The sequence below is a fragment of the Malaclemys terrapin genome, chromosome 7 (assembly GCF_027887155.1).
Source record: "Malaclemys terrapin pileata isolate rMalTer1 chromosome 7, rMalTer1.hap1, whole genome shotgun sequence".
Classification (NCBI taxonomy): Eukaryota; Metazoa; Chordata; order Testudines; family Emydidae; genus Malaclemys; species Malaclemys terrapin.
In genome coordinates this window covers 21018366-21035182 of record NC_071511.1, presented here as the reverse complement: position 1 = coordinate 21035182, position 16817 = coordinate 21018366, and the positions used below count along the sequence as shown (strand labels likewise).

The 16817-nt window shown below is 47.1% G+C and overlaps 1 protein-coding gene across 6 annotated transcripts in view; it reads right to left on the bottom strand.

Annotated features, from left to right (window-relative positions):
* Nucleotides 1–16817, bottom strand: part of SLC41A3 (solute carrier family 41 member 3) — a 36578-nt gene that overhangs the window by 18459 nt on the left and 1302 nt on the right. The window contains exons 1-3 of one of the 6 annotated variants that reach the window (XM_054034292.1): nucleotides 14424–14636; nucleotides 11906–12054; nucleotides 11289–11596 (exon numbers count right to left, since the gene is read on the bottom strand). In XM_054034292.1, coding sequence (XP_053890267.1) covers nucleotides 11289–11579 — 291 coding nt within the window. In that variant the 5' untranslated portion in view covers nucleotides 11580–11596; nucleotides 11906–12054; nucleotides 14424–14636. Of the gene's footprint in view, nucleotides 1–5254; nucleotides 6215–11288; nucleotides 11597–11905; nucleotides 12055–14423; nucleotides 14638–16817 lie in introns of those variants that run through there. The other 5 variants (XM_054034293.1, XM_054034297.1, XM_054034291.1 and 2 more) reach the window with 5 other exon arrangements.

Sequence of the window (16817 nt, the reverse complement as noted above, 5' to 3'; positions counted from 1 at the left end):
CGCTTCCAATTGCATTGTTGCCCAATACAGCCAGTTAGGAATACAAGGATCAAATTCAGTCCTGGTGTAAGTGGATGTATCTCCCACTGACACCATCGTACAGAGGTCAGTGGCCTGGCATCTCAGCAGACATTAATCCAGCTGAAGACCCTGGGAGCTGCAGGCGTTCAGCACCTTTGAAAATCAGGCCACAAATAGACCTAATTTAATAAACACCCACAAGTGAGGAAGTGGTGGGCAAAACATCGCTTCTGATTCTTCTGCAGTGATGACCTGGAAAAATAAGCTACAGGATGTTAAGAGCTAACGTGAGAGGGGAAGGCGTACTAGTCATACTACCTGAAAGTCTTTAACTTTTATTTGATTTTGTCAACACCTAATTCAAACAGTTGAAAAACATTTGGGGGGGGGGGGGAAAAAAGGGATCTTTGTTAAAGATTGAAACACCCCTCCACCTCTTTAATTAAGGGCTAAGCAAGCTTCTCTCTAGTACACATTTGATCCTTCCAGTGAGTCTTCCAGAAAAAACAGGAAAGACCAGACTTGATCTTCTTACTATAAAAAAACAGGCATAACTTTACCTCCCGCCACTCCACCTCCCCCAAGCTTGCAGGTTTTATACATAAAAAGGAAGCCAAAAAAGGACAGAAACACAAGAGTTTAATTTCTTTTGCAGGCCAACTTTAAGGAGCATGGTTTTGTCATACCAATATGTTCTTGAGTTTCTATTGTATTCTTCAGATTCCTGTATGGATCTTGCAGGCTTCAAACCACAGTAGGCTAAGTTAATGGAGTGCCTTGTATGACTGGCAATGCTTCGCTTTACATATTGTATCTTTTATATGAATTACTTTGTGGATCCATGGACAATTAATTACAAATGAAAAAAAAGTAAAAAAGAAAAACAATATTCAGGTCACTTCGTTTTTCCCCCATTAGAGAGTCTCATTGGTAACATGCCAGGAATCCAAGGGCAGTATTAATTATTATTATTTGTACTGCAGTAGTGCCTACACTAATGTCGCAAAACTAGGAAGCGAAACTCATGAGAAACCCAAAATAAAACTGACCTCCCTCTTTCACTGTCCAAACTAATCCAAGCAGAAAAAAGTTAAACATAATACATTGCACAAAGCAAATAATTTTATAAAAATCCCTGTCAGTGCTAACAATCTCATGTGCTACTAGCAACAAAAGATGAAGAATACTTCATGCATATGGCCATAATCTGGACAGCATCTCACTGAAGATGAAAGAGAAGCTTTATTCCTGAATTTTCATGCTTGAAATGTAATCCTCCTGGATCAAACTTGATTCCTCACATTAACGGAACATAGTGGGCCAGATACCGACCCGTGGTCTGCAAGGTTTGTGCTTCTCTAGCAGTGCAAAGCCGTCTGCAAGCTGGTTCAACAAGTTGGCTGCGAATTCCTGTGGGATAGGTGGAGATGTCTAGCCAGAGCAGTTCTAAGCCATACTCCACCCGCAGTGCAGGGAGCACATCATGGGCATGACTAGAGCACTAAGCCATTCTGGTTATCCCCAGAGGGAGGAACAGACTCTGGGGGGTTGCTACCAGTCAGGGCATCTTAGAGCAGCCTTGCGGCTACTCATTGGGGATCCATAAAGCTGACTTACCGCCACCTTCCCAGCCCCTCTGGTTGTGTCAAGCACAGCTAAAGATTTGGCCCTCAATACAAATTCTATCTGTTTAAATTAAAGTACAAATAGATTAATTTGCATATATCTCAGATGTGGTATCATTTAACATTCAGAACCCACCACTGTGCCAACGTCAGCCCTGAAATAGGCAGGTGCACAATTCCAGGAAATGTACAATGGGGTGACAGAGTACAGAACAGGTCTCATTGACTCTACAGTCGATTTCAAATTCGAGCGGAGAAGAGTTCATTTCTCCCTTGCCTACACGTTTTAATTCCTCTGTCCCGCTGCTATTACTTAGCTGGTAACCTGGTAAAGCAAATGGGATGCAGTTAAAAAAGCAGTTGCTTTTACTCTTGTTTTTTGCTGGTGTATTAGCCTCTGATTTGGGAGCTGTTCATTTGACTGTATCTGCTTTTCTATAATCTCAAAAGACCCATGGAGTGCATCTGGCAACTTCCTCTCCCAACCTGTTATCACCATGGATCAGCTGATGCTCAGAAGAAACAGTGTGGCCTCTCTCCCTGGCTAAGCTTGCAAAGTGGAATAAAGGAGTTATCTTGAAGAGCAGCCAAAAATAGAAAGCATCGCTTAGTGCAGTTCCCATCCCTATGGCTGCTATAGGAAGCCAAGTAAAACGGAACGCACTTGCAGGCACAATACAGAGGCATTTACTTTCCACCTGCCTTCCTTCTTCCCCTCGCTCATTCACAGCTTGCAAAATATTGGAAGTGACTCCATTGAAATCAGTGGCAAGACTCTCTGGCTATGTCTACACAGCAAGTGGCAGCCCGCAATAGCGAGTCTCAGAGTCATGCTATGGCACTGAAAGTAACTGTGTACACAGTCAGGCACGGGCTCCGAAGCCAAGGGACGGGGTAGGCTTCAGAACCTGAACTGCAACGTGTACACAGCTGTTTTTAGCCCTGTAACACTAGACGCAGCTCTGAGACTCGCTGCCACAAGCCACCACTTGCTGTGTGAATGTACCCTGTTAAGCAACTGCTTGCGGCCCTGTGCTTTTGGGGGTTCCATGCAGATTTATAATCCACGGAGTGGAGTGGCAACTCACCTCTCAATCTTTTGGCAGTAGGAACGGAGAAGGAGGCACGTGCCTCTGCGTATCCCTTTATAGCAAGGTAGGGCCCTGAAAATTATATATAGCCAGTCCCAGTTTCCTGCACAGAGCCACTCCGCTGCTCTTTGGCAAAACAAGAGCAGTGTAAGTAAACCCATGTACACTCACTACACACCATCCACTTCCATTATTGAGATGGTGCTTGTTCGAGAGATGTGAACACACACAGACAAGGGTACATAAGAGGATGCTGGAAAGCACTTTGTTGCAGTAACTGGAAATCCTTTAAAACAGATTTCTGAGAGTCAGACCATCTCCTGCTAAAGGGCGGGGCACAGTGTCAGAGTTATGAGAGCTAGAAAGGGCCGCTGGGGTCCGTGAATCTCAATGTTACCAACTCTCACAATTTCATGGCAAGTCTTGTGATATTTTCCTTAAGACCACAGCTCTTGGGGTCACATGAATACATCAAAATCTCAGCCTGTTTAAAAAGGAAATAAATTTCTAGTCCTCATGGTTATGGAGAAAAGCTAGAAAACATTAATCTTGCTGGCTCAAAGACCAGAACGCAAATAAAAAGCACCCTGAACATATTATTTTTTGAAATCTCATGATTTTTAAGTCATCTCATGATGTTTTAGGGTCCAACTCATGATTTCTGAACGCTTCGGGTTAGAAATTCTGCAATCTATTGCAGAAACGGTCTCCTCTAAGCTATTTTTGATTCTTAGCAGCAATGATGCCTTAACCACCTCCTCTGGGAGTCAATTCCACTGTCCAATGGTTCCTTTTCCTATTAACTTAGAAACTTTCCCCCATTATTTTGCTTAATGCATGGCACCATCCTGTGCAAGTTTCCAAGACCCTAATGTGTAAATAAATTAAGTATATATTAAATACAGAGTCTGGTATTTATATCACATATACAATATGTTGGAATGTGTGCGTCAAGTATGCGTCATATATTTTCTACCTAGACAGATACAAAGGTACAGCAATGTTCTCGAACATGGCCCTGCTTTCCAACAAATCCAGAGGATGCATTCTACATTAAGGGAACGTTTACACTTAAAATACTACAGCTGAGCTGCTACAACACTTCTGTACTCCCTACGCTGACAGGAGAAGCCATCCTGTCGGTGTACATAATCTCCCTCCTTGAGAGGTGGTAGGTAGGTCGACAGAAGAATTTTCCCTAGTGCTTACATAGGGACTTAGGTCGGCTTAAGTGCATCGCTCAGGGGTGTGGATTTTTCGCACCCCTGACCAACGTAGTTAAACCGACTTCATTTTCTAGTGTAGACGAAGCCTATAATTTACCTACTTGACAAGAGCTTGGTGAGGATTAGTATTTTAATGTCTGTATCCTGCTCTGAGAGATAAGGCAGCAGATAAGTAAGTGCTAAGTATTATTATATAGCACAGGGGGAGATGGCTAAGGAGAGGAGCTCCTGTAAGACTAAAAGGTAGGTCTGTGCCTTGGAGCAGAGCACAGGCGGGTTGTTAGGCATAGTACAGCAGCAGTTAGCCATTCTTTCTTTGCTGCTCCTCACATCATAGTCTCTTGAATCAATTCATTCTTTGCACCATTATTGTCCTTGGTCAAGTGACAGGGCAAGACCCCACCCCACCGCCAAAATAAAGCAATGCCCATACTTGGCTCCTGCTGGGGTACAAGTGCCAGAGAATCCTATGAATTCCAGCTTGCTTTTGAGCACCGTAGATAACAGTGGGACACAGTCTGAAAGCAGTGGAAGTTGTGCCAACATTTTGATTTGCAAATCCACCCGCATAAGGTACCCAAACAAGATCAAATTTTGAGTTTCTATTTGTGCCACCAGGACAAAGGAAAGCTAGACGGGCCAGATTCTGATCTCGGGCACAGTAGTGTAAATCCAGCATAACTCCACTGAAGTCAAAGGGAGTGACGATGAATTTACACCCAAGAAAATGAGATCAGAATCTGGCCCAGAAATGTTTAGATTCTAGTCTGATTATTTCTTATTCTGTGCCCATCCCAGAATAGCTGAGTGCCTTCAAGATTAAAGAATAATCAATGAAAATAACCTCTAGTATCCAAGAACTGAAATGATAAACTTGCTTCAAAATGTGAACATGTTAACCACAGCTCTGACCTGGAACTTTCTGGGGGACAGAATGAATATCATACAATAGATGAATATGCTGTAGCATTTGTTTGATCCCAGTACTGTGGCCTGGTGCAGTTTGATACAAGTTGCTCCAAAATGTGTGGCTAGACACAGAATGGGAGGAACTCTTCCTCTACTGTACCTAGGCTACTGTCTGTCCAGCCGCCCATGCCTAAATACAAAGCCAAACACTCTGACTTAAGAAGAACCATTCCTACATATTGACACAAAGATGATGCTCTTTGCCATCGGGTGCTGCCCAGGCTAATCATGCTTATTAGACACACAAATTACAAATGCATATGCAAGGTCACCCAGGCAAATCAGCCCCTTGTTACTAAGCTGCCTGATCACACATACGTACTTGAACAAGATCCATCAACAGGCCAGCAGCCACCATGCCCAAACCAGCCAAGAGGAATGGCACGAAGATCTGGGAGGCAATGGAGAAGGACGTCTCTGGGAGAAATCCATTAGCCGACCTGGTCAGCTTGCAGGTGAAACCTCTCAGTTTCTTCCCATGGAAGCACAGCTCCAGTTGTAGCTGGGTGACCACCATGGTCAAAGGCCGTTAGCCCATATTCAACAGGCAGAGCACGAAAAAAAGCCAGGAGCTCACACACATCGCATGCCCAGCTACTTGCTCCACAGTTTGAAGACACTGCTCCCCAACCTAGCAACGAAGCCACAGTCCTTTAGTTTCCTCTTCTCCTCCTCCCTTCCAGAGAACCACAGCAAACTTATCTTCCCAAATCAGCTTGACTTGGTTAAGCTCAGACTGCGAGGAGCCTCATGGAAGCTCTTTCTCCATGTTACATCCAGAAGAATTTAAAAGAGAAGAAAGGAAGATTGCTGAGATGTTTGTGGATAAATACTGATGATCCCACCCCTGCTCCAGCTTCCCCCAGCTCAGCGAAAACCAGAAAGACCTGCTCCTCAGGCATAAGAGTCCCTGAGCAAAGAGTGACAGGCCATGCAGGAATCCCTCAGTGTTCTCAGAGGCACAGGTGTCCTTTCTCTTCAGGTTACATTTCTTCGCAGAACATGGCTTGCCTTTGATACAATGGTTTAATATATAAGCTGGAGCTGAAGTAGCCCCACCATGTGGGGCATTGAACTTTTCTCACCGTTCCAAGGCCAAGGGGTGGGGCAATTAATATCCAGGTTTTCATTTGGTTTCCCTCAAGGTCGCCGAGAGCAGGAGTCCACGCCTGTTACAACCCCAGCTATTACCCAGCTCCCATCGGGAAAGGCAGCAAAGCTATACTGGCTGTGAGAGAACGTTTGCCTCGCCTGACCCCCTTTTTGCTCCCCCCTCTCCAGTCTCGTCTGTGGTGTACGAGCTCAGGAAGGAATAATCAGCTTATGTCAGCTGTATCTCTGAATGATTGACTTAAAAAAGTTCCACAGAACCAACCAATGAGCTTCGAAGACGAATACCCTTATCTGCTGTCATCACGTCAACTTTCAGCTACCTCTAAAAGACCAAGATAAAAGTCACAGCAGGAGCTTATTTAAGGTAGCTCTATAATCTTACTAGTCCATGGGGAAAAAAGGGAAAAGTTTCCAATAGCTAATATATGCTCTTTCATATAGGGGAGGGATAGCTCAGTGGTTTGAGCAGTGGCCTGCTAAACCTAGGGTTGTGAGCTCAATCCTTGAGGGGGCCACTTAGGGATCTGGGGCAAAAATCAGTACTTGGTCCTGCTAGTGAAGGCAGGGGGCTGGACTTGATGGCCTTTTGGGGTCCCTTCCAGTTCTATGAGATAGGTATATCTCCACTTCCTGTCCTAAAGCTTATTCCTGCATGCTGCTGAATAGCTTTTGCGTTCCACCCCAGAGGTGGCTTCATCTCAGTGCTTCCTGTTTAAAGATACATGGCCAAAGTCACTGGCCTACGCCCATTGACTTCGGTGTGGCTACGCCCATTTATGCTAGTAAATTTGTATCATTCTTGTAGAGATGTGCCTAAATTGTAAAGCTCAAATCCAGATCCAAACTTATCCAAACTTGGGGGTGAGGGTGTTAATGGAACTTGGAAGGTGTTTTGTCAGGGCTCCTCTGTGACAGGATGGATTAATTTAAATCAGCAGACAGGAAGCCTTGGTTTAAATCATCAATTTTAATCATGTTTTGAATTTTTAGTTATTTTCCTGAAGAAAAGTTGATTCTCACTGGTTGATAACTATTAAACCATGTTGATTTGCAACTAAATATAGCCTTTACTCTACATTTGGTGCTTCTTTCTACTAACCAGGAGGGTATACTATAGCTATATACATTATATAGCTTAACGTACAATTATTCAGATTCTTCATTTTTATAATTTTAGAAAATGGCAAATGATTCATTTCTTATTCACTATCTGGTGATTAACTTTTTTACTTGTTATTTGTGTCAAGTCCTATTTGGATGGAAATGTAAATTCAATTAAAATGCTAAAAAACTGCATTTTGCTTGCTTTAATTAAATAAATGTGCTGGAAACACAAGAAAAAAAAAAGCATACCAAAAAGTGTATCAAAACATATTTTGCATTTAAAACTAACCTGTTTATTAAACGAAGGAAGTATTATCTGTAGTTAGTGAATTGAACCGATTATTTCTGATCACTGTGTCCTTCAAGATTTTGGAACTAGTAGATCTCATCCTCTCACACCTAGTTTCTATTTGTAAATTGGAAGAGAAAATAACAAGCTTTCCTGCTTTTTCAACTCCCAATTGGCTTCTTAATTTTGAATGAACTAGTCACTGAACTGAACTAGCTGAATAAACTAAAATGAAGAAAATATTCTCTCTGCAGTCAAAAGCTGGCTTACCACATAACAACTCTGCTCTCAGGTGCTTAGCCAGTGGCTGCCACCAATTCAGTGGCTTTCTTTCTTTCAAAGTTGGCACCAAATATGTACTATTGAACGTAATTTTTTGTATTTAAATGATTTTAATAGATTATAATATTTAAATTTCAAAATTAATTTTAATTTTTTTAAATAAAGTTGTATTTAATTTAAATAATCTGATTTCAATTAAAAAAGTCTGTTTTTTTTAAATCTTCACTTTATACTCATCCTTCTCTGTAATAATTTGGATGGCATGTTAGGGTCTTGGAGTCAAAAGGTTCTATACAAGTTATTTGTAATGAAAGGGGATTTGGACGGCCTGAGGTATTGGAAATTGGATAGTGAGCCTTTCACTGATCAGTTGCTGATTTAAATCCAGCCAGTCAGTAATGATAGAAATTGCTGGCTGTTTGGTGGCCAGTACAAAGAGTCTGCTTGTCTCAGTCCAGTTCCTAGCATTCAAAATCAACATTGAAAAACCCTCATTACTATATTTGGCACTAGCTGGCCTCTGAACAGGCATTCTCAGCAAGGAGATTTAAGGACACATGGGCCACGTAATCTTAACTAATATTTATCCCCAGCACTAAACACACTGGCTGGGAGTGTGAATACTTTCCCCAGCCCTAAATTCACAAACACACACACAATTATCAAGTCTATAGGGTTTGGCTGCACAAGGATCTCCAGGTAAGTGTTACAGGCCACAAAGCAAGAGCCCTGGCTCCAGATTCCTGACTCAGTCCTTTGCTGTTCCCAGAGATGATGCACCAGGAGCAATGCAGGGAGGCAGTATTCTCAAAGCCAGTGGGATTTGAGACTCCATCAATAGCAGCACATGGTGGCTGTCAGGAAGCAAAGAAGGGAGGTCATTTCAAACCTCCCTGCTGGAGGAGAGCTCAAAGGGACAGGAACAGGGGGACTGAACAGAGAAGCTCTCTCCAATGCCTACAAAATGGGTTTTATGACCCAGTCTGCTTCTTCCCACCAACAACTTCAAGGTAATAGGATGAAGCTCTGGTTCCACGCAGAAGTCTGAGGTCAACTGAGTAACGAATGCAGGGCTGGTCCTAGGCAGCAACCTCAGGATTTCAGGGGTTTGTATGCGTGTATGCAGATAATCAATATACACAGTCCTAAAAAGTCACTGTACAGTGTGAATTGCTCGTTCAGAGGCAAAAGCATTAGTATAAGGAAAGTATCAGATTTTTTGAAAGATCCAGGTGCCATAAAGTGACATAATAGCTAGTATGTCCTATATTAAACCTTCGGCAAGCTGGGGTGAATGAGTTTATCACTCTCTGTCACGCTCCATTTCTAAGCAAGCACAATAAAAAGCATTCAACTGGCAAATCGACAGGCAGAAAACATAGTTAACTTAGGCGGCCCATGTTTGCACACTGGCTTTTTTTATTGTACACTTAAGGAACCTCTGACAGAGAGTCATATATCCAGAGCCTCACCCCTTCCAGCACAAACTGTCCCACAAGGTAATATTTTGTTTACACTAAGTTCTTTGGGGCAGGAACCACTTCTGGTTACATGCCTAGACAGCACCTAGCACAGTGGGGCTCTTACCCCTGACCGGGGCCTCTAATGAATAACTTTCAAAAAGAAAATCAGAAGCACTAAGAGGAGCACAGGGAAAGACACAAAATGCCAAAGAACAAGATTTTAAACACATTTTGTTTAGATGTGACTTATCCTTGCTGCAGAATGTAGTAGCACAAGCTGTCCCCAACGGTGTTGTGTATACCATTGTGGCTGGCCACCTTCCTGTCCTCCAAGTTCAAATCACTGGAGGGCAGGGCTGTTAAGCACCAGTGGGGTCTAGGAATAAGAACAGTACAGATACTGCTAGTTCACTGCCAGTTTGGGGCAAATTATTTCATTTTCATTTTTTAATGTATTTATCTCTCTCCCTCTATTTGAACAGCGACAAAAAGGAGAGGGGAGTGTTTATGTCAAGGTGGGCTGGGAGCAGGCAGACCATGAGTGAACAGGGGAGGAGGCCAGAAAGGAGCACCAGGGAAATGCTGAGTTCCTATTCATTCAGCAGAAGCAGCAGCAACAGGTGGTTTGGGATAGGTTAGGCTGGTGAGGAGGCAGAAAAGGGAGGAAGAGTCCAAGCATCAGTGAGTCCATCCGTGCGGGGGTGGCGGGAATGGAAAGAGCCATACATTCACTTGGGCTGTGCACATTGATCAGGCCAAGTGCTAGCACTGCAGCACTTGTCTTTCCACAAAGACTGTGCTGATTTCTTCCCTAATTGGTTAGGAACTCGGCATGAGAGGGAAGGGTACTATGTATTCTTATTCACATGGAATTGTTTGTAATTTCTGTTGGATGGGGGAGTCATTTCACTTCCTGTTCTCAACGACAGAGTGATGTTGCTGTGCAACTGTTTAACAACTGGCACGTGCTTCCCCAGAAGTGACCGCTTTTCAGGAAACACTTCATCTGCCACTGTATACATGATTTGTAAAGCAGTTGTGTGAACATTAGATAAAAGGTAATTTATATTAAACATCAGTTATTAATAAAAAAGGAAAACAATCAAAATAGAGAGAGATTAAAAATTAAAAACCAAACCAAACCCTCTATATGTTAAAACTCCATTAAGGGGGAGACAAAACCAGGATCAGGAAGGACACTAAATTAAGAGGCCCTCTGCTGAGCTACTGACACATAGCATCTTCTGTTCTAGGAGGGTTCTTATAAAAGTGGATAATGTGTGCTGCAGTATCTGGTATCAAGGATACTGTGCCAGTCTTAAGAGGCAATGTCCTTCGCTTCAATGGGTCCTAGTTGATCTCCTTACGCCACAAGAGTAATTGAGGGACTGAAGGGAAATAACTCCAACTTTTTGAAAGTTGTCAATACCAGCATGGGGCTTTCAGTGTCACCATATCAGATAACGAAGGGGCACGCTGACCTGATAGCTTGCTAGTCAAATACACAGGGAGGAAAAAAAGGAATGCAAAGCTGAAAAAGCATTACCCATTAGTAACAACACATTGTGATCTCTTGTTTGTACTACGGATATGAACTGTAACTCTAAATGTAAATGGCCTACAATCAGTTCTTAGTCTAATCAGAACTTAGACTTTAAGTAGTGCCTATCACAGAAAACATGTTACACAGGCTGGAAAGCGACCCAAATCATTCATTAGAAAGCCTTAGAAACAAACATGGAGAGCAACTTGGTGCTCAGCAGGTTGCATTTGGCACTAAAAAGAGCACTAGGGAACTCTGGGGCTTGGAAGCACCATAGTGATGCTTTTAGTCTCCATGGGAGGTGCAGGAGAAGACATTCGACAGGCCTTGCCTAGAGATAGCCAGAGCACTCTGCAGAAGTAGCTGTGTAATGCTGGTTTAAATTTGGGGGTGGGGAAGGAAATTAACATCCAAAATGAAGGGAGACCTTCTCTCCCATATCCACCCAACCTGCTGTAACCCTTTCACTTGTGCATATCCAAGAAGGGAGAAAAGGCAGGACCTCTGACGCCTGGTAACAGCACACCACACACACTCATACCGAGGAGCTTTTCACCCTTACCTGAACATAGTCCAAAACCATCCCAGCCAAGACCATGCCAAGCCCTGCTAACAGGTATGGCAGGAGCACCTGCAGGCCAATTGCAATGGCCGATTCGTCCTGCCGCTTTGCCATGAGCCCTTTCCCCTCGGCTGGCTGCTTCTGCTGTGAGACCAAAGGCACATCCTCTGCTTCCTGGCTGCCAAGTCTGCTGTCTTTGTGTTTACCCTTGCTCTTTGCTTTGTGCCTGGATCGCTCTCCATTTTTCGCCCTGCCCTCCTTCCTCCGCTGCCGAGCTTCCTCCTCCTTCATCGCAAATCAAAGGCTTTCTAAAGATGCAAGACAAGAAACAGGCCAAAGTGAGAGGTGATAAAAGGGAGAATCCCATTAGGTGCTGTTTTCCCCCTGAGAGGTGCCCTTTGTATTCAACCACAGTTACCTCCTTCCCATCAGCTTTAGGGCAAAATGCCACCTACTCCTCCAAGCAGTGACACAGATTACTAGTTGATCCAAGTATTGGTCCTTAGACTTTCATTTAGCCTCTCATTCCAGGCCACTGGTTTTCCCCTCCGTAATCCCATCTCCCCACACTGGCATGGGGTCATGCCACACCTGCTGCCATGCATTCCAGCACTCACTCAGTAAAAGGCCAGGCACTCGCCAAGGAGACTGCAATCCAGTGCTGTGGCCATGGACGTGCCTGTTTCCCACACTCCGTGAGTTTCCCAATGATTATGAGAGGGGGACTCAGAAGTAGGCTCAGCAATTTGTAGGCTCAGGACCTTACCTGGTATAGGAAACAGACATATTATATCCAGTAGGGGGCAGCAGTGCCAATGCTAGCCCATTGGGGGCCCTAGGCAGGAGTATTTTGAGGTCCCCCCCTCCCAACATATACTAATAATTAATATGGGGGCCCTTGACCTACTCAGGGCCCTAAGCAATTGTTTAGTCTGCTTATACCTAGCACCAGCTCTGGGGGGCAATACAGTACAAATGTATATTACAGCAAGTAGTCACTCACTAGCTGATGAGCTGATATTTATTTGACCATGTGTCAGATCTCCATTATACCATTCTTTCACACCTATCCTAATATACAAATATGGGGACCTCAAGGTCAGGGCTGTCCCTAGACATTTGGGTGCCCTACGCAGCTCCCCCGCAGCCTCCCCCCCCCCCCGAGTCTGGGAGGCAGGAGCTGTGGGGGACCACTTTTGGGGGCCCCACAGGCACAGAGTGGCCCAGGGAATTAGCAGGGGGCCGGGAGCAGCCCGCTGCGCTTCCCTCGCGACGGCCCAGCTGTGTCGCTCGAGGGAGGAGGCTCGGGGGAAGGGATCCCCCACTCACCGGCAGTGGCAGGAAGCGGAGTAGCTCAGCCCCAGTCCGCTCCACTCTGCCAGCTCCCAGCCGTGGCGCTCTGCTTCCCGCTGCCGGTGAGAGCCGGGGGTGGTCCTTTCCCCAACCCGAGCGACATGGCTGGGGCCGGGGCAAGGGAAGCGGAGCGGGCTGGGGCTGCGTCTCTCTGCCTCCTGCTGCTGGTGAGTGCAGGGGGATGATCGGGAAGCGGAGCGCTGTGGATGGGAGCTGGAGGAGTAGAGAAAGCTGGGGCCGGGTTGCTCCGCTTCCCGCCGCTGCCGGTGAGTGCGGGATTGCTGGGGGAAGAGGTGGAATGGGGGCGGGCCGAAGGCGGAGGAGGGGGGAAGGGGAAGAGGCAGGGCGGAGGGAGTTGTCTGGGGCCCCACACTCCCCTAGGGATGGCCCTGCCCCTTGATGGGGGGGGCCGGCCGAGGGATAGGGCTGGTCGCCAGGGCTGCCACGTATGCAGCACGCAGCTGCTTAGGGCACCCTGAAAAATGGGGCAATTTGGTGCCCCAAATTTCATGGTGCCCAACGCAGCTGCATATGCTGTGTATGCCTAAGGACGGCCCTGCTCAAGGTCATATCTATCTACAAAGCATCTACCATGATGCCATATTAGTGGCAGATAATAGTGCAAAGTGACATTTATTTAATGGCTCTGTGAAATAGACTGGTCTCAGCCCGGTCCTTGGTCACGTGGCCAGGTCAAAATTGGCACTAACTGGCCCCCATGTTGGCAGGCTCATTATAGAGGCTACGGAGAACTGAATCCCAATCCCACAGGTCTGATCCAGTTCCTGGTCACTGGCTGGCTGATGTTTTGTGATCTGCAGTTCAGAGAGCTGTGGATCGAATGCATGGGATGCAGCAGGCCTCGGACAGATGCATCCTAACCCTCAATTCCTCTAGTCCAGGTAGCACTCAGCTCTCCTCTCAAAAGTCACAGAGTTTAAGGCCAGATGCCTTGGAAGACCAGACCATCTAGTCCAGTGCTGCCCAAACTTTTCCTCTCGTACTCCCCCTTACCAGTAATGGAACGTGTCCGTGCTTCCCCCCTAAACCCCTGGGCCAGGGGCGGAGCAATGGCCAGGAGCGGAGGCCAAGCTGTGCCCAGGGGCCGTGGCTGGGAGTGGGGCTTGGGGCTGTGGCTGGGAGCAGGGACCAGGAGTGGGGGCTTGAGCTGAGGCTGGGAGAGGGGGCTGGGGGCTAGAGCAGAGCGGGACTGGGTAGCACTCCCTCCCCATCCCCCATGGGAGCTAGCCCAGACCCCGCCACACACCCCAGATGTTCCTCCCCCAGTTTGGGGACCACTCTAGTCTGATCCCGTGTATTCCAGGCCACCCCCACCACCCAGCACTCACACTGAACCCATCAAATCAGATTAGACCAAAGCAGCGGTTCTTAACCTGCGGCCCAATCAGCACACAGCTGCAGCCCTTTGACATCCTCAGGTCCATACAGGCAGCATTGGATGCAGCCCACAATAGCAAATAGGTTGAGAACCACTGGCCCAAAGCATGACAGCCCAGAGACAACAGTGGGGAGGAGGGTACCCACGGCTAAGGGATAGGAAATACAGCTGTGGAAAACAGCTGGAGCCAGGGCGCTGGAACAATTTGTGTCGTGGAGATGCTGAGATCCATTGAACCAAACTGTAAACCCTGGATATGATGGAAACCACTTCAAGCCAGGGGGGCGAGAGCCAGCACCCCTTGTTCCAGTGCCCTGGAGCAAGCAGCTGAGGGAGGGAGCACCCTGACCCAGCACTCCCCACCCCCCGTCTCAGGCACTCACCGGCTCTTTGTCCTCGCCTAGCAGGACAGGCCTCTAGCTATCTCCCGCCCCGCGAGGGGGGAGGGGCATCGCGCAGCTGCACAATATGCAAATGAAGGAGGCGAGGGCGCCACATCTGGAGCCGGGCTCCGAGCAGCGGCGGGAGCTGGAGCCCGGGCTGTGCCGCTTTAGAGCCGGAAGCGCCGCGCCGGGGCGAGCGGAAAAGAAAGCGGCAGCAGCGAGGGAAGGCCTGCCCCTGCCCCTCCCCTGCCGAGCGGCGGGCGGTGAGTGACAGGCACGGGGCAAGGGAGGCCCGGTCTCAGCGCCGCGGCCGCAGGCCTCCAGGCAGCTCGCACGTTGCAATTATAGCCCCTGCTTTGCCACGACTGGTGCAAGCTGCGATGGTGCCGCTGGCCCGCCTGCAGCCATCAGTGCAGGCCATGGCACTGGTAGCATCTGCAATGTAGTACAAGCCGTCCCCCACCCCCCCGAACTTCTGCAGCCGGCATTGCAACTTCTGCATTGCCTACTGCTACCCTGCAGTGCTCATCGTCCCCAGACCCCCCTGCCACTGTCCGCAGTGCAGCGCCCAGCCGGGCGTTAGTCCATGCGCTGTCTGCAGTGCACAGCCTCTGGCCCTGCCTCCGCAAAGATGGGTGCATAAATGTCGGTGCTCCAAAAACCATGCCTGGACACCTGAGAAGAGCCCCGATTTTTCAGTTATGCAGCATCCTCAACTTCCACTAACATCAATAGCACCCGCAGGTGCCCAGCACTTCAAAGTCAGGGTGCTTTCATTTAGGTGACAGAGGGCTCAGGAGATCTTCTGTCAGTGTAGTTAATCCACCTCTACCAGAGGCAGTAGCTATGTCAACACTGCCACTGACCTAGCGCTATCTACACCAGGGGTTACGTCAGTATAACTACGTCACTCATAGTGAATCGGCGGGTAGAAATCGACCTCTCGGGGATCGATTTATCGCGTCCCGACGTGACGCGACAATCAATCCCCGAATCGACACTCTTACTCCACCAGCGGAGGTGGGAGTAAGCGCCGTCGACAGGAAGCCGCAGAGGTCGATTTTGCCGCCGTCCTCACAGCGGGGTAAGTCGGCTGCGATACGTCGAATTCAGCTACGCTATTCACGTAGCTGAATTTGCGTATCTTAAATCGACTCCCCCCTGTAGTGTAGATGTAGCCTCAGGAGTGTAGATTTTTCACAGCCCTGAGCAACATAGTTATATTGATATAAGTCTGTAGTGTAGACAGGGCCGATGAGAGGGGGATGAAGCTGGTACAAATTACCAGGGCCCGGCGGTCCAGAAGGGGGCCCGGCTTCTCCCCCCCCCCCCCCCCCCGTCGCCTTACCAGGGCCCAGCGGTCCGGAAAGGGGCCCGGGGTTCGGCTTCCCCCCTCCCCCTAGGCCCTGTTTAGCTGGTCCGCCATTGCTGGGGGGCCCGAAAAAAATTTTTCACCAGGGCCCGAACCTGTTCTCGGCGGCCCTGAGTGTAGACCTGGCCTAAATGTGGAGTTTAGGCATTTACGTTTGAAAAATTTGCCTTAAATGTTTGCCTTAATTGTGACTCAAAACCATAGACTGAGTCCATCGTCAGAACTACGATTAAAACTCCAGGAGTTCTCTTTTCCAAAATCTTATGCTCACACCAGGAGATTTTGCTTCTGATATATTAGCATTATTAGGTGCATCACAAGAGACCGGGCTTTATCTTTCTTTGAAGCATTCTGTCTTGGCCACTGTTGGTGAGAGAACCGCAAACTAAATGGTCTATTTTTCTGCTCTGGTATGGCAGCTATTATTAATTGTTTGTTAATCACTAACAGTGTGCTAGGCCCTGTACAAAACGCAGAGGAGGAGATATGATTCTTGCCTCAAGAAATTTACAGTTGAAGACTCGCATCCTGCAAGTTGTTCAATAGATCCCTGAACCCTTTGGTGCCTCACCGAAGTTAATGGAGGTCTGTGCAGATGCAGAAGGTCCACTCACAGACTGACTTGCAGGGTTAGGGTTTACATAGACAAAACAATTCAGGCCCAGGGTACACTGACTGATCTGTAGAAGCTCTGCAGCTTAAAGCACAGTTAGTATTTGTATTGGTTACGATAGGTGTGCAACAGCTTTTTGACTGTTAACAGTGTGTTCCCAGAAGAAGTGAGTCTTAAGGAGGATTTGAAGGAAAAGGGGGCTTCCCCTGTATATCAGGGGCTGGAAAGGGTTAAAAATCTTGTGTCTTTTTGGCTGTGAAACAAAATGCTTGCTCCTGGCCTTTTTAATGAGAGATAAAGACAAACAGAAAAATAAAAAGTTAAACGTAAAAGGATCTATGTGCATGCAAAAGTCCTACTTGAGGTGAGTAAGGGATGCAGAATGAGTTTCAAAGGAAACAGAGGCATA